This window comes from Theropithecus gelada, chromosome 12, assembly GCF_003255815.1.
Source record: "Theropithecus gelada isolate Dixy chromosome 12, Tgel_1.0, whole genome shotgun sequence".
Classification (NCBI taxonomy): Eukaryota; Metazoa; Chordata; class Mammalia; order Primates; family Cercopithecidae; genus Theropithecus; species Theropithecus gelada.
The window spans coordinates 10176635-10199769 of NC_037680.1; the positions used below are offsets into that span (position 1 = coordinate 10176635).

General features: G+C 36.2%; 1 protein-coding gene across 3 annotated transcripts in view; it reads right to left on the reverse strand.

Annotated features, from left to right (window-relative positions):
- Positions 1 to 23135, reverse strand: part of ACTR3 (ARP3 actin related protein 3 homolog) — a 125042-nt gene that overhangs the window by 83093 nt on the left and 18814 nt on the right. For 2 of the 3 annotated variants that reach the window (XM_025405510.1, XM_025405511.1), the window contains 3 exons: positions 16670 to 16725; positions 12874 to 12998; positions 2764 to 2874 (listed from right to left, as the gene is read on the reverse strand). In XM_025405510.1, the coding sequence (XP_025261295.1) occupies positions 2764 to 2874; positions 12874 to 12998; positions 16670 to 16725 (292 nt within the window). The remainder of the gene's footprint in view (positions 1 to 2763; positions 2875 to 12873; positions 12999 to 16669; positions 16726 to 23135) is intronic. The other variant, XM_025405512.1, reaches the window with a different exon arrangement.

A 23135-nucleotide genomic window follows, 5' to 3' on the forward strand; every position in this document is an offset into this window, starting at 1 on the left:
TTACTGATGAATACACACAACATTAAGTAAACTAAAAACCAAGGCAGTTAAATTATAAACTCCAAGAAAAAAAAAATCTACATAAAAGATAATCAGAGGATTCACAAAGGAAAATATACAAATAGCTAATAATAATAATCGTACATGAAAGACTGCTCAACATAATCAGTTATCAGAAAATGAAAATTAAAATTAAAAGCAAATGAAAAATCTTTACACACCCACCAGAATGGCTAAAATTTAAAAGACTGACAAGTCAGCAGCACAGTGGCTCACACCTATAATTTCAGCACTCTGGGAGGCTGAGGTGGGCAGATTACTTGAGGCTAGGAGTTCAAGACCAGCCTGGCCAACATGGCAAAATCCTATCTCTATTAAAATTACAAAAGTTAGCCAGGTGTGGTGGTGCCTGCCTGTAATCCCAGCTACTGAGGAGGCTGAGGCACAAGAATAACTTCAACTTGGGAGGCAGGGAGGTTTCAGTAAGCCAAGGTCACACCACTGCACTCCAGCCTCGGTGACAGAGCAAGATGCTGTCTCAAAAAAAAAAGTATAAAACATTGACAAGCCAAATCTTGAATAGAGCAACCAGATTACTAATGCATCACTGGGGGGTGTGCAAAAAGGTTTAACACCTTGGGAAAAGTTCCCTTGAGTTTCCCTTAAAAAAAAAAAAAAAAAATCATGTACCTACCCTATGACGCTGCAATTCCATACCTACGTTATTTAGACAAGAGAAATGAAAACGTATGTCCACAAAAAGTTTTGCAGAAGAAGGTTCACAATGGTCAAACTATTTTATTATAACCAAAAACAGAATTAAGCCAGGCATGGTGGCAGCATTTTAAGAGGCCATGGAGGGAGGATCCCTTGGAGCCCAGGAATTCAAGACCAGCCTGGGTGACAAAGTGAGACTCCATCTCTAAACCAGAACACATTACCCAGGTGTGGTGGCCCGGGCCTGTGTGTCCTAGATACTCAGGAATCTGAGCTGGGAGAACTGTTTGAGCTGGGAGGTCAACACTGCAGCGAGCCATGATTGGTCCACTGTATTCCAGCCTGAGCAACAGAGCAAAACCCTGTCTTTAAAAAAAAAAAAAAAAAGGGAAAAAAAAGAAAAACTAGAAATAGCCCAGGTGTTCGTCAACAGGAAAATGGATAAAGTGAGGCAAATTTATTCAATGGAATACTACCCAGCAACAAAAAGCAACAAATCACTAGTATATGCAATAACACGAATCAATCTCCAGATTATGCTAAGTAAAAGTGTTTCACCAAAATGCACATATTGCATGATTCCATTATTTGACACTCAAACATGGGCAAAACTAATCTCAGATGAAAAAGAAACAAAACAGTGGTTGTCACTAGGGCATGGGGGCAGAGAAAACTTTCCACGCTGATAGTAATTTTTCTTTATCTTGGTAAGAGTTTAGGTTACACAGATGTATGTAACTGACAAAGATTGGACAAACCACATCATGCATCCTGTAGGTCAAATATAGCCCACAACCTGTTTTGGTAAAAAAAAAAAAAAAACTTATTGGAACACAGACATACCTATGAATTTAAGTATTGTCTATGGCTGCTAACATGCTACAACAGCACAGCTGAGTAGCTGTGACAGGGACCATTGTATAAAAAGTGAACTAAGTTTCCTCAGAGACTTTATCCCCTGCAAAGCCAAAAATATTTGCTATCTGCTCCTTTAGAAAGTTTGCCAATCCCTGGTCAAAATCTACTGAATGGTGCAGATCAGTGATTTTATGATATGTAAATTTTATATGAAAAGAATAACCATACACAAATGATAGCTCTAGTTGATGAAATACGTGCTAAAGTATTTAGGGGTCAAATGACTCCCATTTGCAACTCACTTTGAAGTGATTTAAAAACTAAAATGAAGTGACAGATGGATAGACGTCATGAAGCAATTATAGCCAAATGTTAAGGTTAATCATTGAATCTAGATTGTGGGTGTATGAGTGTCCATAGTACGGTTCTTTCAACTTTATAGTCCATCAAAATCACCATAAGACACAGAATATTGATTTAACCAAAAACTGTGATATAACTACAATGTGAGGAAAGGGAAAGGACAGTTATTTTGTGCAGAGGGAGAGAAAAGGAAAAAAGGGAAATTCTCATGTTTTCCTATTAGGAGGTTGATAAATCATGCATAATATTTTTAAAAACATAAGAAATAAAAGAAACACATTAAATTTATAAGACTACTACCAGGGCAAACTTTTTTAAAAACTGAAAATGTTTGCCTCCGGGGAATATGAATCAAAGGTTGGGAGAGGTAAGAAAGGAAAGTGTTATTTTGTTGTTTTAAATCTTACAAAGGCATTTGATTTAAGTTATGAACATGCATTGCTTTAATAAAAAGACATTTAAAAATTAAATCATATTATATTTTTGTTATGAAGAAATACCAATGATATAATAATCAGACTATTTTTTTAAAAGAAAAAAGGAAGTGCCACAGGTTTCCAACATTGTTCTGAACCTTACTGTTTCTATCATAAAGATTAGATATTAATTACCAAAAGCACTTCTTAAGTGTTTAAAATGTGGTGCTTTGACATACTACTTTCTCCTGTAGCCATAACTAGGTGGTCTTAAAGATACAGCTTTATTACAAAATCATTTAGACATATGACAATTTAATAACCAAAGTATACCAAAGAAGTGTGATGAAAATGTTCTCATTAAGTCTATTCAAAAATTTCCTCAGTGAAATTATAATTTGTAACTTACCAAAAGAAAATAATGGTCTTCAGGTTCTGCCCTTAAATACTTAAAGATCACTTGCTCCATAAACCTTTCCATTAAGTCCCAATCTTCAACTATACCATGGCGGATTGGCCACTATCAAAACAAAAAGGGAAATACAAATTAAATCTTATTAATATAAAAAATAAATAAAACTACAAAAAAGGAAATATTAGATCATTAGTGGATATTAGATGAGGATATATTTTCTTAGGTGCGATACTATAGACCATCCTTAAAAGATGTGTACTGAAGGATTTAGAGATAAATTAGTTCAACAACGCATTGTCAGACAGATGGCTCAATAAAAACAAAGTAAATATGTCAAAATGTTAAAAACTGTTAAATCTAGATGGAAGGTCATTGTACTAGTCTTTCCAGATTTTAAAAGTTTTCTAATAAAAGGTAAGTTAGCCTACAAAAATTAAACCTAAAAACTAAACTTTATCACAATTTCCTTAATTTTTAATTCATTAGGTCATTAACAAGTATTTGTTGTATGCCAAATATAAAAAGTGCACCTGGTAAGTACATACCTAGAATAATCATAAGAATCAAGCATATAAAATTGTATAAGAAAAGTTTTATAAATGTGTAAGAGTCATGCTTCCAAAATTGTGTGCCAAGATACCTACTATGATTTGGATGTGGTGTGTTCCCACCAAAACTCATATTAAAATTTAAAATTTAATTGCCAGTGTTCCAGTATCAAGAGGTGGTGGGGCCTTTAAGAGGTGACCAGGTCATTAGAGGAATTAATGCAGCTCTCAGCAGGACTGAGTTAATTCTCCAGAGAATTGAAGGCAGGCTGTTATAAAGTAAGGCTGTCCCTTGTATTTTGTCCCTTTCCTCTTCCACTTCCCAACACGTTATGAAGCAGCATAACGTCCTTACCAGAGGTCGATCAGATGTGGCCAACTCATCTTGGACTTCCTCAACTCCAGAACCACGAGCCAAAATAAACCCCTTTTCTTTATAAATTACTCCATCTCAAGTATTCATTATAGCAACAGAAAATGAACTAAGACAGCACCCCAGTGTAATACCATAAATTCACAAGGGCACCACAAAGTTATTTTAAATTTTCCAGGGAAATACAGTGTTACTCAACATCAGTTGGACACTGCATGATCTTACAAGTCACAGTAAGTCAGTTTCAACAATAAATCATACTATTATATATTCCTTTCAATGACATTATTTCTTGGAGAAGTTGATTTGTCAGCAGTTGCTGGGATAAAAACCAAGTTATCACATAAAATAACATCAATGTAAAACAAGAAATCAGGGTGGCAATGTCCCATCTGATTCCAGGTTTGAGAAGTTGTTCAGTGCCTAAGCACCCTAACAGAAATGTGATTACTCAGCAGTGAAATAATACTTCCAATTTAAGTGTCCTATTTTATTTCATGTGGCTACTAAGTTGCCTAGACCTAGGTATTTAATAAGCAGAACTATTTGACATTTCTTTTGATCTAGGTGGCACAGTGAAAAATGTTACTGAGACCCTAATGGCACTGAGAAAGTTTGTGAACCTCTGCAACTGAATATAGTTCCATGAACATAAAACACATTCAAAACCTAAAGTTAAACAAATTAATGAACAAATAAACACCTTGCAGTATCAATTCCTAACATCTACTTCTTACTCTAGTTTCCACACTACTTTTTAAGGCATTATATTTATAAAATGACTTCTACTCCCCAGTTTGCTTTAAGGAAGGGAAAAATTGCAGTTTACTGTCTCATTCAATTTTTAACATTATTGGAAGTTTACAAATTTAAATGTTTTAAGTATTATTTATTCACCAATTATTACTGTGTACCTACCATAAGCCATTGGCACAAATGGCAAGGACACAGACATCCTGCACACAAAAAACTCAGTCTAGTAAGAGAAATATATATGAACAAATATTACATTACAGGTTTTTTAAAAAATAAAGTTCTGACTGGGCGTGGTGGCTCATGCCTGTAATCCCAGCACTTTGGGAGGCCGAGGCAGGCAGATCACCTGAGGTCAGGAGTTTGAGATCAGCCTGGCCAACATGGTGAAACCCCGTCTCCATTAAAAAATACAAAAATTAGCCAGGTATCGTGGTGCATGCTTATAATCCCAGCTACTCAGGAGGCTGAGGCAGGAGAATCACTTGAACCCGGAAGGCAGAGGTTGCAGTGAGCCAGGATCACTCCACTGCACTCCAGCCTGGGTGACAGAGTGAGACTCTGTCTCCAAAAAAAAAAAGTCAGCATGATAGCTCACGCCTGTAATTCCAGCACTTTGGTGGTTGAGATGGGTGGATCATTTGAGGTCAGGAGTTCAAGACTAGCCTGGCCAATACGGTGAAACCTCATCTCCACTGAAAATACAAAAATCAGTCAGGCGTGGTGGCAGGCACCTATAATCCCAGCTACTGGGGAGGCTGACGCAGGAGAATCTCTTGAATCCAGGAGTCAGAGGTTGCAGAGAGCCAAGATCACATCACTCCACTCCAGCCTGGGCAACAGAGTAACACTCTGTCAAATAAATAAATAAATGGTTCCTTGAACAAGATGATCACCTTGTCTTGTGAGAGAAAAGGTTTCACTGAGGAGGTCATATCTAAGCTGAGTCTTAAAGAAGCAACATTCTCAGTTTTGCTTTCTGGTTTTTTTTTGGCAGGGGAATGAGAGGTATGGAGGAACTTGTGGAGAACAGAAAAAGATGTATAGAAAGACAAACACTGCATGGTATACAAAAACGAAAGTGAAGATATCAATGAGAAATGCATGTGCCAAAAGGTTTGAAGAAAGGTATGTAGGGAGATACACCAGTTCTAGATCAAAGGGACTAGATTCTCAAAAATTTGCCTTGCATTTAGGTTTTATTCTATAAGAAATAAAACAGCATAGAAACTTTTAAGCAGGGGAATAAGAACAGCTTTAATAGTTAGGAAGACTATTATAGCAGCACTGGGAAAGCTCAAATGAAGCTTAACAGAACCAGAACCAAGTGAGAACAAGAGTACCAATAGTGGTATGGATGACACTGGGACACACTGAAGATTTCTCAGTCAATAAGAATAAGAAAGGGCGGGGCATGGTGGCTCACACCTATAATCCCAGAACTTTGGGAGGCCAAGGTGAGAGGATGGCTTGAGCCCAGGAGTTTGAGACCAGCCTAGGCAACGTAGTGAGACCTTGCCTCTACAAAAAAAAAAAAAAAAATTTAATTAGCCAGGTGTGGTGGCACACACCTGTAGTCCCCGCTACTCAAGAGGCTGAGGTGGAAGAATCACTTGAACTCAGAGGGTCAAGGCTGCAGTGAGCCAAGATCTCACCACTGCATTCCAACATGGGCAACAGGGCAAGACATCTGTCTCGAAAAAAAGTCAGAAGATACCAATAGGTTTCTAGCTTTGAAGTTAGAATGGACAAGATTCATTAATCAAAACATAAAAATTGTGTTTTTTCTGATCTTGGAATAAACAAGAGTGGAGCACATATAATACATTTTGTTTTAGATATATTAAAACTCAAGAGCCATGAAATAGGTAGGTAAAGATGTAGTCAAGGAACTGAAAGTAGAGATCTAGTCTGTGGTTGCAGACAAAGGAATGGATGAGATCACCTAGAGAAAGTCTTTAATGAAAGAATAAAAGATTAAGTCACACCATTTTACAAGAGAAAAAAAAGAAAAGAGAACTGAAGGCAGTGCCTGGAGAAATCAACATTTCAGTAGTGGGTAAAGGAGAAATCAGTGACAATAGAAATAACAAATAAAAACAAACAAAACAAATATTCCATGTTAGGAAGAGAACCATCAGAGTAATCCTGCGAAACAAAGACAAATCAAAAAGGATGAAAACTGTTACATATAATGGGATTTAACAAAGAGCATATCAAATATCTTGAAACTCACTAAGAAGTGTCATTTTAAAAGGAAAGAGAAAGATAGCTAAATTGCTGAGGACAGAAGGTAGGAATAAAGATTGAGAGTAGTTTTGTTCTGGTTTGTTTGTAGCACTTGGAAGACTTGAAAATGTGTTTAAAATGAGTGGACAGAATCATTGGAAAGGAACTCTGGCCTCTTGACTGACTGACTTCTCAATGTATCTCTTTTGCATTTTGGCCAGTATAGATTTTATATCATCATCACTATCACCTCTCAATCCCTGAAATGCAGGTATACCCTTCTCTGATCACAACCTCTTATTATTCTAGCATACTCAACCACCTCAGGAGATCTCTTCTGAACACCAATTAAGACTTTCGGTCCAGTGATTGCTTTAATTATTCCCTAGCCATCAATATACACAGTCTAGATTCTGACCCATCGCTTTTGTTTCACGTATCCTCTTTTCATCCCATCTACCAAAATCCAACCCAGCATATGTCCCTGACATAAACTTGCCTATATCCAGAATACTGATTATACTGCAGAAACATTTGTAACTGGGGTGTTAAAACTAAGAATTCATAATCATTATTCTCAAATGGACCTAACCTTGCCTGGCAAGACTTTGCTCCTCTACTCTGTTCATCTTTACTCTCCACAATGATGATTTTCAATGCTGCCCCTGCCACTCAGATTTCACCTTCTCTCCGCATCCATTCCATGACCAGCAGATGATGTCACTACATATTTTGCAGAAGAAGCAGAATCCAACAGTCAAGAATTCAAATCTGTAAAATGGATTCCACAGTCTTTTTTCTCATTTACTTCCATTGTAATGTAAGATATTCCTCATGTCAATTCAGTCATCTGTGTTCTGGATCTCATCCCTCCAGCTTTTTCAGAGACCTTGATTATACCTTAACTTTCCTGTTACTTTAATCTCTTTCTAAAAGTTCTTTCATATTAGCACTCAGACATGTCTTCCATCTTAACCTTGAAATGTGTCTCTTCATCTCTCCCTCCCAATCACAACTGAAACTCAATGAACAGTACTCTTACTGTTACATTTTTCCTGGCCTATCACTCAAAAGACTACTTCCATCTAGCCCAACTACTCTTCTAAAACTATTCTCATTCAGGTTACAAATGACCACCTTGTAGCTAAAGACAGCAAATTACCTATGGGCTCTAGCTCATCTCAGCACCATTCTACAGTGTTTACCTCTGCATATCTACCCATGCATTCTCAGTCTCTTTCACAGACTTTTCCTCCTCTACTCAAACCTAACTGGCACACTGCTCAAGCTCTGTCTTAGTTCTCTTCCCCTGTGAAATGCTCCCCTAAGTAATCTCATCCCCTCTAAGGTAATTGACACCTTCTGAATCTCTGTCTCCAGCTCTGCCTTGTTTCTTAGCTCCAAAATCCACATATTTGACTCTAACAAAATCTCAGATGTATCACAGGTACCTCAAACAGAATGTGTTCAAAATTAAACTTATTTTCTCCTCTCTATACTACCACAGTCAAAAGTGTTTCTCATTATGAACCAAGACCTCTGGCTCTCACCTTATACAAAAATCAACTCAAAATGAATTAAAGATTTAAATCTAAGACCCAAAATTATAAAAGCACTAGAAGAAAACTTAGGGGAAACTTCTCACAACATTGCTATGGGGAAAGATTTTACAAATACAACTTCAGAAACACAGGCAACAAAAGCAAAAATAGACAAATGGGATTAAACTAAAATGCTTCTGTGAAGAAAATCATCACAGAAGGAAAATACAAGTTATGAAATGGGTCAAAATGCCTGCCAACTGTACATCTGACAGGGGATTAATATCTAGAATATATAAGGAACTCAATTCAACAGCAAAAAAAAAAAAAAAGATTTTTTAAAAGGGCAAATAATCTAAATAGACATTTCTCAAAAGAAGTCACACAAACGGCCAATAAATACATGAAAAAAAAGTCCAACATGACTAATCATCAGGAAAATGCAAATCAAAACCACAAAGTGATATCATCTCACCACAGTTAGAATGGCTATTATCCAAAAGACAAAAAAAAAAAAAAACAAATGCTGGCAAGGATGTGGAGAAAAGGGAACTCATATATACTGTGGAGGGAATGTTAACAGGTAAAGCCACTATAAAGCATAGTACAGAGGCTCCTCAAAAAACCACAAATAGAACTACCATATGATCCAGCCATCCTAATATTGGATATATACCCAAAGGAAAATAAATTACTATATCAGAGATACCTGCACCCTCATGTTTATTGCAGCACTCTTCACAATAGTCAAAATATAAAATCAATCTCAGTGTCCATATGTGCAGTATATATGCACAATACTATTCAGCCATAAAAAAAGAGTGAAATCCTGTCATTCCTGGCAACACAGATGAGCTAAGAAGACATTAAGTGAAATAAGCTAGGACCTAAAAGATAAATATTGCATGTTCTCATTCATGTGCAAAAGCTTAAAAAAATTGATTTCATGTAAGTAGAGAGTAGAAAAGTGGTTACTAGAGGCTGGAAAGGGGAGGGGAAAGAAGGGAATAGGGAGAGCTTGAATAAAGGATACAAAATTACAGCTGGATAGGAAGAATAAGTTCTAGTGTTCTATAGCACTATAGGACGACTACAGTTAATTTATTATATATTTTTAGATAGAACAGAGAATTCTGAGTATTCTCAACACAAAAAATAAATGTTTGAGGTAAATATGCTACTTAAATTGACTTGATCACTAAACATTGTACATATCAAAACATCAATACGTACTCCATAAATATGTACAATTATTATATGACAAGTAAAAATTTTTCAAAAGCCAGGTGCAGTGGCTCATGCCTGTAATCCCACACTTTGGGAGGCCAACGTGGGAGGGTCACTTGAGCCCAGGAGTTTGAGACCAGCATGGGCAACAGAAGGCGACCCTGTTTCTACAAAAAATAAAATAAAAGGCCGGATGCAGTGGCTCACACCTGTAATCCCAGCACTTTGGGAGGCCAAGGTGGGCAGATCACCTAAAGTCAGGAGTTCAAGGCCAGCCTGGCCAAATGGTGAAACCCCATCTCTACTAAAAACACAAAAAATTAGTCGGGCGTGGTGGCACATGCCTGTAATCCCAGCTACTCAGGACGCCGAGGCAGGAGAATCGCTTGAACCCAGGAGGTGGAGGTTGCAGTGAGGTGAGATCATGCCACTGCACTCCAGCCTGGGAGATAGAGCAAGACTCCATCTCAAAAATAAAAATAAAATAAATTAGTGAGACATGATGGCACACGCCTGTGGTCCCAGCTACTCAGGAAGCTGAAGTGTGAAAATCTCTTGAGTCCATAAGTTTGAGGCTGCAGTGAGCTGTGATTGTGCCACTGCACTGCAACCTGAGTAACAAAGTGAGACACTGTCTCAAAAAAATAAAATAATTTTTAGATGTTTCTCCTTTAAATTTCTCAATTTCAGCAGATAAGGGATAAAAAGACTATCTCAGAGCTGGGAATTACCCTCAATTGATACATCTAGCTTATCACCAATATCCCATTAATCACGCCCTGTTACTCTTTAATTATCCACTGTTTTCCCCTTGTCGAAACAAACAAAAATCTCCTATAAATCTAATCAGACTTATATTTAACTACCATTTACAAGAACAAAAAGTAAATACAGGAAGTAGGGTACCGTGTTACATGACCCAATGAGGACGTAATAATCAGAATCCCTACAATATAGGAAAGTTTACAACACTTCCAAGTTTTTTTCCATAAATAAATGGCAAGAACAAAAAAGAAAAGAAACATAACACACAGGGAAAAGAACCTACAGATAAAAAGAGACTTAAGAGATTTATCAACTAAACCCAGTGAGTAGACCACATTTTAATGCTGATTCAAATAGAATAACCAATATAGAAAATAATCAAAGAAATTTAAGCAATAACTAGATATCACGTAAAGAAACTGCACACTAAATTAAGGTGTCACAATTTTCTTTTTTAGAAGTCTTCATATTTAAGAGTTAAATATTTGTAAGTGAAATAGTATGTACAATTTACTTCAAAATAATTGGAGGCTGGGGGTGGAAAGATTATAGACAAAATGAGATTGTCCAAAGATGATAACCGCCAAAGTTGTGTGTACGCACACAGGGGTTCATGATATTATTTTCTCTTCTTTGACATGTGAAGTTTTCTACAATAAAAGTTAAATGTCTGCGTGTGTGATTGCACATACACAATTTCCATTTCTTTCTATTCCTACTGCCGTCACTAATATCTCTTGCTTAGATTACAGCAATAGTCAATTATCTGGTTTCCCCAGAATCATGCTTACCTTACCCAAATAATTTCTCTCCATTGCTATGTGGCCTGAGTAATCTTTTATAAGTAAAAATAGCCAACATATACAGAGTAATCACTATGTTCAAAGCAGTAGAGTATAACAATTTCTTTATACACATCTCCTTAAGCCTTTTAACAATCCTGGGCCAGGCATGGTGACTCACATTTATAATCCCAGTACTTTGGCAGGCCAAGGGGACAAATTGTTTGAGCCCAGGAGTTCAAGACCAGTCAACATGATGAAATCCCATCTCTACCAAAAATACAAAAAATTAGCCGGGCCTGGTGGCATGCATCTGTAGTCCAAGCTATTTGGGAGGCTGAGGTAGGAGGATCACTTGAGCCTGGGCTATCAAGGCTGCAGTGAGTCATGTTCACGCCATTGAACTCTATCCTGGGTAACAAAGTGAGGCTCTGTGTTAAAAAAAAAAAAAGAAAAAGAAAAAAGAAAAGAAAAAAGAAAGAGAATCCTGAAGTACTAATAACATCTCCATTTTACAGACGAAGAAATCAAAATTAAGAAAGATTAAGTCACTGAATGATATCACAAAGTTAGAAATTAGCATAGACAGGATTCAAGTTCAAACAGGTAGATTCCAATATTTGCACTTTAAGCGCAAAAATTATTCCTCTAGGTATATTCATTAATGTTACCTATAGGATAGGGTTCAAATTCTTTAGCATGGTCTCACAACACTTACAGTGCTCTTTCCTGGCCTACCTATCCAGCCTCCTCACTTCTTTCTACCTCATTCTCCATGCTTCAGGCATATTGGTCATGCATTTCTAGTCTCCCTCATATAGTAAAGCCTCTTCATATATTGGTTTCTCTACCTAAAACAACTCAGCCTGCCTACCTCAGCAGCTAACTCCTATTTTATTCTTCAAGCCTCAGCTTAAAGATTTACTCCTCGAGGACATTCCTGAACCCCCACACTAGGTTAGCTACTCCTGTAATACATGTCCAGAGCACTTTGTGTATGTTTCCCTTTTTCTAATCCCCAACACACTTGTAATTATTTCTTCAATGTCTTCCACCACATTATAATAGCCTTGAAGTCCACCGCATTATAATAGCCTTGAACTCAGGGGAATTATTTTTCTTATACACCATTTTACTCATGATACTTGGCAAAGTATTTTACAAAGTATTTATTAGTTGTTCATTAATAAATAAATTATGAGAAGGGAAGAAGTACAAAGGAGGATATTTACAAACCAGACAAAGTCAATGTCAAAAAATAAGATGATAAAGGTCAGAATAGCATTTATTTATTTGCAGGATTGGAGTAGTGACTGTGTGAACAAGTACAAGGAAAGCTTCAGGGTTACTAGATTTGTTCTGTATCTCTACCTGTTATGATTACCGTCATAAAAATTCTTCAAACTATATAATTAACACTTACATACTTACACTTCAAATAAAAGAGGGAAGGAATAGGGTAAAAAAGAAAAAGGGAAAAAGAAAAAGAGGGAGAAACAGAACAGCACTTACAGATGGCATAAGCTTAAAAAAAGAGAAAAATGGTATAGGTTTGAATAAAGACGTGGAAAAAATGTTTGCAGAGGTAGCAATGTGGAAGTAAAGCTAATTTTATTGAGAGCCATGAGATCCAGTGGGTGTGGAAAAATAATAACTGCTCATCTGAAAGGGCTAAATTTTTCCTCCTAGGGGTTATTAAAAAAAGAAAAAGAAAAAAAAAGCAAAGTCAAAGCAACAGGGAAGGATGCCACAGGGAAAAAGAAATTTCTACTGAGAAGAGGTTTGAGGATATTAATAAGATCTATTATAGAGTGTATTCCAGAGGGCACAAGCATTGAACAAACTAATTTTTGAAAATGTTATTTATACAAATCATGAAAACATACCTTTGTTGCATATGTAGGTTTTTCTATTGCTTCATCACCAATGAAGAAGTCTAGGTCATCAACACCTTTCATCACCCTCCTCTGAGCTTGATCACCCACTTTTGCTGACTCCTTAATAGCAATACCTTTAAAATAAGTAAGACATGTCAAATAATTCATCTTCTTCAAATGAGACAAACTTTTACCTTACACTTCTTCCATTACAAAGTGTTACAAAGTAAAACATGACCTAACATATTTAAATTGTCAAACTAATTCACAAAAATCATAAGAAACTAGTGACAAAATTCATTTTACACAATGAAACCTCAACTCCCACTCAGAGACAAGGACTCAAATGCAAAAAGCCAAAAAAAAAAAAAAAATCTGTGTGAATGTTTCAAATATATATTTCTTAAATTATAAAAATCCTCTTTAGATTCTGAGTAAAACTGTAATCCCACCAAGTCCACATATGCTTGATGAACAACTGGAAAGAAAAAACTGAAAAACACAAATGAGAAAAAAACTTCAAGGATAATTTTTTCAACTTTCTTTATATCTCTACCCTATCACTATTGGGTCTAGTAATACTGATTGGGTCTAGTAATAGTAATTACTATTGTGGTCTAGTAATTTAAATGTAATACAGATCTGTTAAACTACACACACAAAAGGAAATCTGAATTCATTTAGGTAAAACCCACAACAGTATCCTTAAATAATTTCAGAAATCCAGCATACAGTTTCAAAGCTAAAACTTGTTATGTATTTTTAGATTAAGTTATAAATGTATGCATCCTTCAAGTTCAGTTCTTCATTCAAAATAATTGCCTGAATGCACTTAAACTGATCTGGCATGCAACTGTTACTTTCATTTAGTAACAGCTATATCCTTAAGAAAGTGGGCAGAAAATAACTGGAAGAAAAAACATTTTAAATCCACCATCTAGTCCTTCTAAATGCCAGAAATTCTTTCTAGCAATTTACTTATAATGTACATAGACATCCGGGTGGCTCACTATAAATTTCCTAAAAATATACATACATGTATATAAAAAAAAAGCCTGGAACCAGTCGCATAGGCTTTCCAGATCAAATATCAATACTCATCAGTAAAAGATAGTGGCAATGTCTTTATCTGCTAATTATAAACACTGTACCTATAGCATTAAAACTGGGTAAGAAAAAACACTCAAGAATCAAAAACTTTCTTATACCAGGCAAACGAATTTTTAACATACTGCAACAAGTCATAGCAAAGACTTCACATTTTGGCAGAGAGATAAAATAAAAAATGAATTCAACAGCGATGAAATCCAATGGTTCAAACAATCAAGATAATGTAGGCCTCCAATAAAAAGTTAACACAGCCATTTAAGAATATAACCAAAACCAATTTTGCTAAGATGGCAGAAATAACTTTAGTAGTCTCCTGAAACAATCATAACAAAAGATTATACACAAAAGGTTAAAAGCCATCAGCATTGTTACAGGTTGAATTGTGCACCCCCAAAAAGATATGCTGAAGTCCTAACCCCCAGTACCTCAGAATGTAACTATGTTTGGAAACAGGGTCTTCTCAGTTAAAACAAGATTATCAAGGTGGCCCCTAATCCAATATGACTAGTGTCCTCACAGAAAGGGAAAATTTGAACACAGACACACAGAAGGATGATGATCTAAAGATACACAGCAAGAAGACAGCCGTGTGACTGGAGTGATGCATCTACCAGCCAAGGATCCTGAGGAAACCTCAGAAGCTAGAAGACACCAGCAATACCACGATCCTGCTGCCGCATTGATTTTGTACTTCTGGACTCCAGAATTGTAAGTTTCTGTTGTTTTCAGCCAACTAGGTTTTGGTACTTTGTTACGGTAGCTTAAAGAAACCAGTAAGTACATACACAATGGTCTAACACTAAACTGAAATACAACTAAAGTCAAGTACTAGCCCAAAGAAGTACCTCTACATTAGTCAGCAATAAAGCCAACATGTATCACTGAATTCTTAAAACAGACAAAAAAAAACAATCAATGTATTGACATATAAATGTGGGAAAACCTATGAAGAAAAGCAAACCTGTTCTTCATGTTCAGCAGACAACAAACATGCATGAATAAAATATTTAAAAGGTAATAATAAAGGTCACTAGACTCACATGAATGAGCTGTTTCCTCAGTATCACCTAAAACCCATTCTGGGTTTTAAAAAAGTATTAGATTTAAGTAGTAGCCTAAGTTCTTACATCATCGATTTCTAGAAAAGTGTATCAAAATATGAGAAACGCAAAAGTCAAGTAAGTTTGTTTCTAGAAAGTGAGGAGTGGATAAAAACCCTAAAAACATTTCCCTTTTTAGGTGCAATTTTGACAGTGTATTTCTATTTCTATTTTTTATTTTTTATTTTATTTTATTTTTTTTTTTGAGACTGAGTCTTGCTCTGTCACCCAGCCTGGAATGCAGTGGCGTGGTCTCAGCTCACTGCAACCTCCACCTCCCGGGTTCAAGTGATTCTCCTGCCTCAGCCTCCTGAGCAGCTGGGATTACATGTGCGCACCACTATGCATGGCTAATTTTTGTATTTTTAGTAGACACAGGTTTCAACATGTTGGTCAGGCTGGTCTCGAACTCCTGACCTCGTGATTCGCCTGCCTCGGCCTCCCAAAGTGCTGAGATTACAGGAGTTGAGCCACCGCACCCGGCCAGTGTTATTTCTTTAATGTTACACATTTAATTTTGTTCTTACTACACAAATGACACAACAGTTGACCTCTTGTGTCCAATGAATACTCAAGCGATACTAAAGATCCAGTTTTTGGCAAAGCATAACAATACCTATCTTATTCTCAACCTCACTGATTCTGAAACATACACTGCTTTCATTACTCTCTACATATTCATTTCTCCATTTTCTTATTTTCATAAATGAGTAACAATGAAATACAAAAAATTCAGTCACATAAATAAGACTGTGAAAAATTAGTGACACTCTCAAAATTAAAATATGTAGGAGTGAGAATCATCAAGCAATGGCTCAAAAGGTTTGTCATTTGGTATGCAAAAGTTTTAATTTGGATGTAAGACAAATAGATCAGAAGTATTACTATATTATGTACAAAAAAACGTGAACTGTTTGCAAGTCAAAAGTGTAAAACTACGTTCATCGAGGAACAGATCTATGCTAACAAACAAGAGCACTAACAAACCAATGTCAGAATATTTTTTAAAAACTACTGAAAGTTAATGGTCAGCTTAAGCAAGATTAACAAAAACAGGATAAAACAAAAATACTCTAAAGACATAATATACAACAGTATGGTTATAGGATATTAGAAAATAGCTGAGGTCAACATCTCTAAAGGTGAGATACTGTCCTTCCATCCTTATTTTGAAACATGGACACTCAGTGAGGATGTCAACAGATATAGGCCTTGCAAAAAGTAGTCATATCCACAAACTAAAGGACAGTCTTCATAGGTACATGATGAGGAACAGACTACTTGATAATTAGTTATACCCACATACTATTAACTACAATATCACCCTAAAAATGGGGGTACTGTTTTATTATCAGTTCATTTCTTTTTTTCTTTAAAAAGAGATATTTGGTAGACAAGGCAAATGGGGAGCTAAACAGAAAGCTGAAATGAATGGTCAGAGGTACAAAAATGGGGCTACACTTAAGAACTTAGCAAATCATGTTTTTAAAGGACTAAATCTTACAGGACTTCAGAACTGATTACTTCTTTACTTAAATTATAAGGGAAGGAGATATTTTAAATCAGCTCATTTGTGGCTTAAAAGAAATACTTACAGGAAGGGATGATAAACTGTGGTTCTGTATTTCCAGCATATCCTAGTTTTGTATACCTGCAAAACAAAATAATTTATAAAGATTTCACTAATATTTTAGCAATTATACATTTATTTCTTGGAATTTCATTTGTTATGAAGTGAGATTCCATCGTAGGTAAATAATATACCAAACTCCATAGTTTCACTTCATTTAACCACACTTTCACAATTGTATCAAAATTATAAATGCCTAGAGCTTTTGAAAAGAAATTCCACTTCAAGAAATTGATCCTTCAGGAATATATGTGAAATAATATACAACCAAGGTCATTAGCTACAATCTTGCTTCTAACAGCAAAAGACTGGAAATAACAATCAAACTGGAAACTACTGAAATATGCTAAGTTTATACTATGGAACATTATGCAGCTACAAAACACAGACTGAGGAAGCTCTTAGTACAGCGATATGAAACAATTTCCAAAATGTATTACTAATTGAACAAAGACACAGAACAAAGTATCAAGTATGGTATATCTGTATAAAAGTAATGGGGAGGAGTAAAAACATATAAAATATTTTGTATAGGCACAAGATATCTCTAGAAGACTATACAAGAATAATTTTGGTTGTCTCCAAAAAAGGGAACTGGGGAGGTGATGAACAGAAATGAGAGGGAGATTTTTTTCACTGTACATCATTTCATACCAAATTAAATATTTAATGTTTTGTCACAGCAGATTTGGCCTATATTCTTCTAACAAAATAACAACAACATAAATAAGGATCAGAAATTATAAAAGCTGAGCTCTGACAAGCAGTATGTGGGGGCTACTTAGGAGATAGCTGAACACTTTTTAGCTATGTGGGAAAAGCTATTAACTATAAGCAGGCTTTAAAGAGAATATAACATTTTATTTTATTCCATATTCAAACTCACTGCTAAATAGCAGACAGGTAATTGCTGTGACATTCTTGGACTCTTAATATCTGTAGAATCTTTTTTTCTAAGATAAAATGGAAAACAAAAAACAAAAAAACTTACTGGGCTACAGAGGTTTGAGACCAGCCTGGCCAACATGGTGAAACACCCTCGCTACTAAAACTAAAGAAATTAGGCTGTGAGCAGCGGCTCGTGCCTGTAATCCCAGCACTTTGGGAGGCTGAGGCAGGTGGATTACTTGAGGACATGAGTTCAAGACCAGCCTGACCAACATGAGTAAACCCCCAACTCTACTAAAAATACAAAATTAGCCAGGCGTGGCGGTGGACACCTGTAATCCCAGCTACTTGGGAGGCTGAGGGAAGAGAATCGCTTGAACTTAGGAGGTGGAGGTTGCAGTGAGCCGAGATCACACCATTGCACTCCAGCCTGGGAGACAGAATGAGACTCTGTCTCACAAAAGAAACAAATAAATAAATAATACCTTTGGGGAATATTTTAGCCTCTAAATTAAGTTCAAGAACTGAGTGTGCCAAGGCCGAGGAGAGACGATCACTTAAGGTAAAGAGTTCGAGACCAGCTTGACCAACATGGGAAACCCCATCTCTATTAAAATACAAGAATTAGCAGGGCGTAGTGGCAGGCGCCTGTAATCCCAGCTACTCAGGAACGTGAGGCAGGAGAATTGCTTGAACCCATGAGACGGAGGTTTCGGTGAGCCAAGATCATGCCACTGTATTCCAGCCTGGGTGACTGAGCAAGACTTTGTCTCAAAAAAAAAAAAAAAAAAAAAAAAGGGTGTGCCAAATAGAGTAAATCATCAAAAATAAGGGGAAACCGTAATCTGTTTAAAAAAAAAAAAAAAAAAAAAAAGTGATATTGGTCTACTGACTAACCTCTTCAACAGTTCCCCACTGTCCATGTTTTTTAAAACAAAACAAAACAAAACAAAACAAAAATTTCCTTGTAAGGTACACAAAAAAGTCCATTTATTATTTGGCCTCTGACCTCTCCCAGCTGCCCTGACACCACATTAAACTCCTTAACCATAAAAACAGCTGACAATTTCTCAACACTCCAACCCATTTCATGCCACCAAGCCACTATTAACACTGCTCCTACTATGTTAGGTGCTCTCCTTCCCATCCAGTATAGTTTAATACCTTACCAGTGGACAAATGGAACTGACTAGTATACTATATGAAAATAAAAACTTGTTTAATACAAGGCAGTCTAAAACTGTTGAACTAAAACACTCTATCTAAAAGCCTACTACTATCTGACCAATACTTAGTGAATTATTAACACCTAACTATTCCTTGGTCTGATCCCATATATTAATCTCTCTACTTTTACTCTTATTTGTCACCACTGCAATTCAAGTTGCTATATCCAACAATACCCTAAAACAGGACAAAACAGTATTTTCAACTCTAGAACTCCTACAAAGGACAAGAGAATAATATACCTAAAAACCAATGCTCAAATTGTTTTTTCCTCTGCTTTCACACCACCACCACAACAATCAACACAGAAGACTTCCGTGACCAAATGTGTGGAGGGTTTCTCCCAACACCAAATGTGTGCAGGGTCTCTCCCAACAACAAAAAAGCAATCAGTTCTTCAGTGGACACCAGCTGGGTGTTCTGCAATTCAATTCCAGTACTATCTACGTGGAGATAGCATCAGAATTCACAGGTTGAAGGTTCAGTCCCCAAGACTGCCCCTCTTCTTCAGACACCAGTCACAAGCCCCAGCCTCTGGAACTTCTGACTCACCAGCTTGAAGATGAACTCTTTGAGTTCAATTAATTTGCTAAAGTGGCTCACAAAACTCAGAGAAACACATTAGCTGGTTTATTATAAATAATATTACAAAACATACAGATAAAGACACACACAGGGTGAGGTGTGTGGGAAGAGACGTGGACGTTCCACACCCTCTCGAGCGTACCACCCTCCCAGAACCTCCACGTGTTCGGCTATCTGAAAGCTCTCCAAATCCTGTCCTTTGGGGTTTTTATAAAGGCTTCAGTGCAGACAGGATTGATTAAACCATTGTTCATCAACTTAACCTTCAGCCCCAGTGGTTGGAGGGTGGGGCTGGAGGTCCCAACTCACTAATCATGCCTCGGTCTTTCAAGTGACCAGCCCCATCTTGAAGTTACCTAGGGGCTGCCAGCCAACAGTCATCCCATTAGCACTCAAACAGACATCACTTTGGAGTTTCTAAGAATTTTAGGAGTTGTATGTCTGAAAACAGGGTTGAAGACCAAATATGTATTTCCCAATTTCAAACGGCCTAACTCAAAAATCTTCAAATGATGCTCTATTGCCTACAAGATTAAGTACAAGCTTGTTTCCATTTCTGTAAAATTATTCATTGTAAAATTGTTCCTAAAGGTCCATCCACATGAACAATTATATCATTCTCTGATTCCTGCAGCTGAATATTAAAGTTGTCCATAATCATTTCCAATTTTTATAAGCATCTGCTATCACTTGCTTACATAAACCCAGTTCTAAGCTTCACTACACCTGCTACTCTTTTTTCCCCTGTATCTTGTCCATTCCCCCTCCCCCACATTATCTACGCTCACACTGCACCCGCTTTAAAAAAAAAAAAAAAGAAAAGAAAAGCTTTTATCACAACTTAAAACTTCTCCAGGAAGTCTTTCCTGATCATTTTAACTATCAGGCATCTTTTCTTTCAATTACTCTTCATTTCAAGTACAAGTCACACATATTTTTATGTGTGTAAATACCATCTCCTAAATACAACAGTCATATTTGAAGTACAAACCACATTGCAGTAGAAATTCCCTTAAGAAACATTCATTTAACTAGCTTACCAGACTGATCAAGACCCCATTCCTGGCCAAAATCGAATTTCCTAGGCTGAGTATATTCATCAATGAATTACTTTCATAATAAACACCAAAAGGATCGAATGAACCTAATACAAAACAGTCAATACATAAAACAAATATGCTATTCCCAAAACACAAAAATAAATGCATATGGTATCCAACTGTATGGATATACCGTAATTTACTTAATTACCTCTAATGCATTTTAAATGCCACAGCAAAATAATCCACTACATTTTGGGGAGCAGCAACTAATGTTCTACTACCTTAGATTTAAATTTTTAATATCCCAAGAGAACTAAATCATGTAAAGTCTGTATACATTAGTTCTGCAGACTGCCAAATTACAGCATTTGATAATAATCAAAGACAACAGTATTTTCACCAATTCTTAAAAAATATGAGGGGAAATATCACAGTTTACTTAACTTTATAAATTACTTAGACTCTAAAAACTAATTTGGTTCCTGGCTCAAAAAAAAAATGTGGTACAGGATACAATCTAAAAAAATAAAGTTATCTCCTAAACTTTTAAAAAAGGTTTGAAGGCTCAACCTTCAAAAACTCACATTTTCTCCATCAGGGAGGAAAGTGCTGAACGACCAAAAAACATCACTCTTTAAAACCACTTGTCTTATATTATTAGCAAACTTTAAAACTTAAGATTTGAAACTAAAAAAAAAAACCACAAGTCAAAGTTCAGAGAACAAGCATACAGAAAATACACTGCAATAATTTTAAAAATAAGAATAGAACCGTAGAAATCTGAGACTAAAAAAAATACTTTTTAACACTCATATAAAAATATTTTAACGCTCATATAGGAGATACGAAACATTTAAGGACAAGAAGAGATTTAAAAGTTGAGTCCAGAAAGACCTGAAGGAAATGCTGAACTGAGTTAAAAGGATACAATGGGACAAAGTATATCCCCAACCATTTTCAAATTAACACAAGTAAAATACAGTAGTATTAGAGAAGCACAGTCAAGTAAACTGGAGGGGATTTAGATACAGCTATATAAGTTTTGCTTACAAACTTCATTTGAATTTTCTTTATAATAATAAGAAAAAAGAAAAAAATGAGAAAGTATATTAAATATTAAATTTATTTAAAACTTCAAAATAAAAGCTTTTCAAATGTAAACTAGCCTCCATTAACCTACCAATTCTATTGAGTTTTACACATGAAATAACTACGTATTATTACGATATTTTTATGAACTCTAAAAATTAGATAGTCACCATAAAGAAGAAATTTTGTACAAGCAGATGGTGGAAGAGTTTTTCTCGCTTTTTCTTTGATTAAAAAAAAAACTGTTGCCTAACAATTAATTGGCACTTGACATACGAACTTTTAAAATTATAATTTAAGGATGTAATCACTATGTTTAAATTCAAGGCTCTTGTTTTTTGTTTTGTTTTCTTTTTTTTTGAGGTAGTTTTGCTCTTGTTGCCCAGGCTGGAGTGCAATGGCGAGATCTCGGCTCAGCGCAACCTCCACCTCCCAGATTCAAGCGATTTTCCTGCCTTAGCCTCCCAAGTAGCTGGGATTACAGGCATGAGCCACCATGCCTGGTCAATTTTGTACTTTCAGTAGAGATAGGGTTTCTCCATGTTGGTCAGGCTGGTCTCCAACTCCCGACCTCAGGTGAGCGGCCGGCCTCAGCCTCTCAAAGTGCTGGGATTACAGGTGTCAGCCACCACACCTGGCCACAACCCGCTTTTAACCTTACTTTTCCAAAATAAATTTTTGCTTTGAATTTATAAATCCTACCAGTGTAATTTATTTTTCCATAGCCCTTGCAATTTTCTGTAAAGTTTTCCTGGATATTCAAAAAGGTCATTTATGAGTTGGGTGTGATGGCTCACGCCTGTAGTCCCAGCACTTTGTGAAGCCAAAGCAGGAAGGTCACTTGAGGACAAGAGGTGAACACCAGCCTGGGCAACAAGTCGAGATCCCCATCTCCACAAAAAATTTAAAAATCAGCTGAACATAGCAGCTCACACCTGTAGTCCTAGCTACTTGGGAGGCTGGGAGGATCACTTGAGCCATGGAGGAGCTATGACTGCCCCACTGCACTCCAGTTGGGCAACAGAGCAAGACCACGTCTTTAAAAAAATTATTATAAAATTACAATAAAAAATAAACAAAAAAGTAATTCATAAAAGCAGCTTCTCCCCTGCTCTAAGTTACTTTTGGCAAAAACTCTTTTTTGGACAGCTAGTAAGCAATCTGATCTCATTCCCTCCTAATAAGCTTTAAAAATAGGTTTAAATGGCTTCATTTTTTTCTTAACTTTGCCATCTGGACAACTGCATTTAGTATAGCATTCAGACTTGGGACAAACTTGCATATCTGAAAGCTATTTACTCAAATCGATCCACAGATTCAGGCAATTACCATCAAAATCCTGATAACATTTTTGCAGAAATAGAAAAATCCATCCTAAAATTCATATGACTCTCAAAGCATCCTGAATAGCCAAAATAATCTTGAAAAAGAACAAAGTTGGAGATCTCACACTTTCTCATTTTAAAAGTGACTACAAAGCTATAGTGACCAAAACAGTATGGTACTGGCATAAGGACTAACAGAATAAGGAGCCCAGAAATAAACTCTCACATATATAATTAAATGATTTTTAATAAGGATGCCATAACTACTAAGATG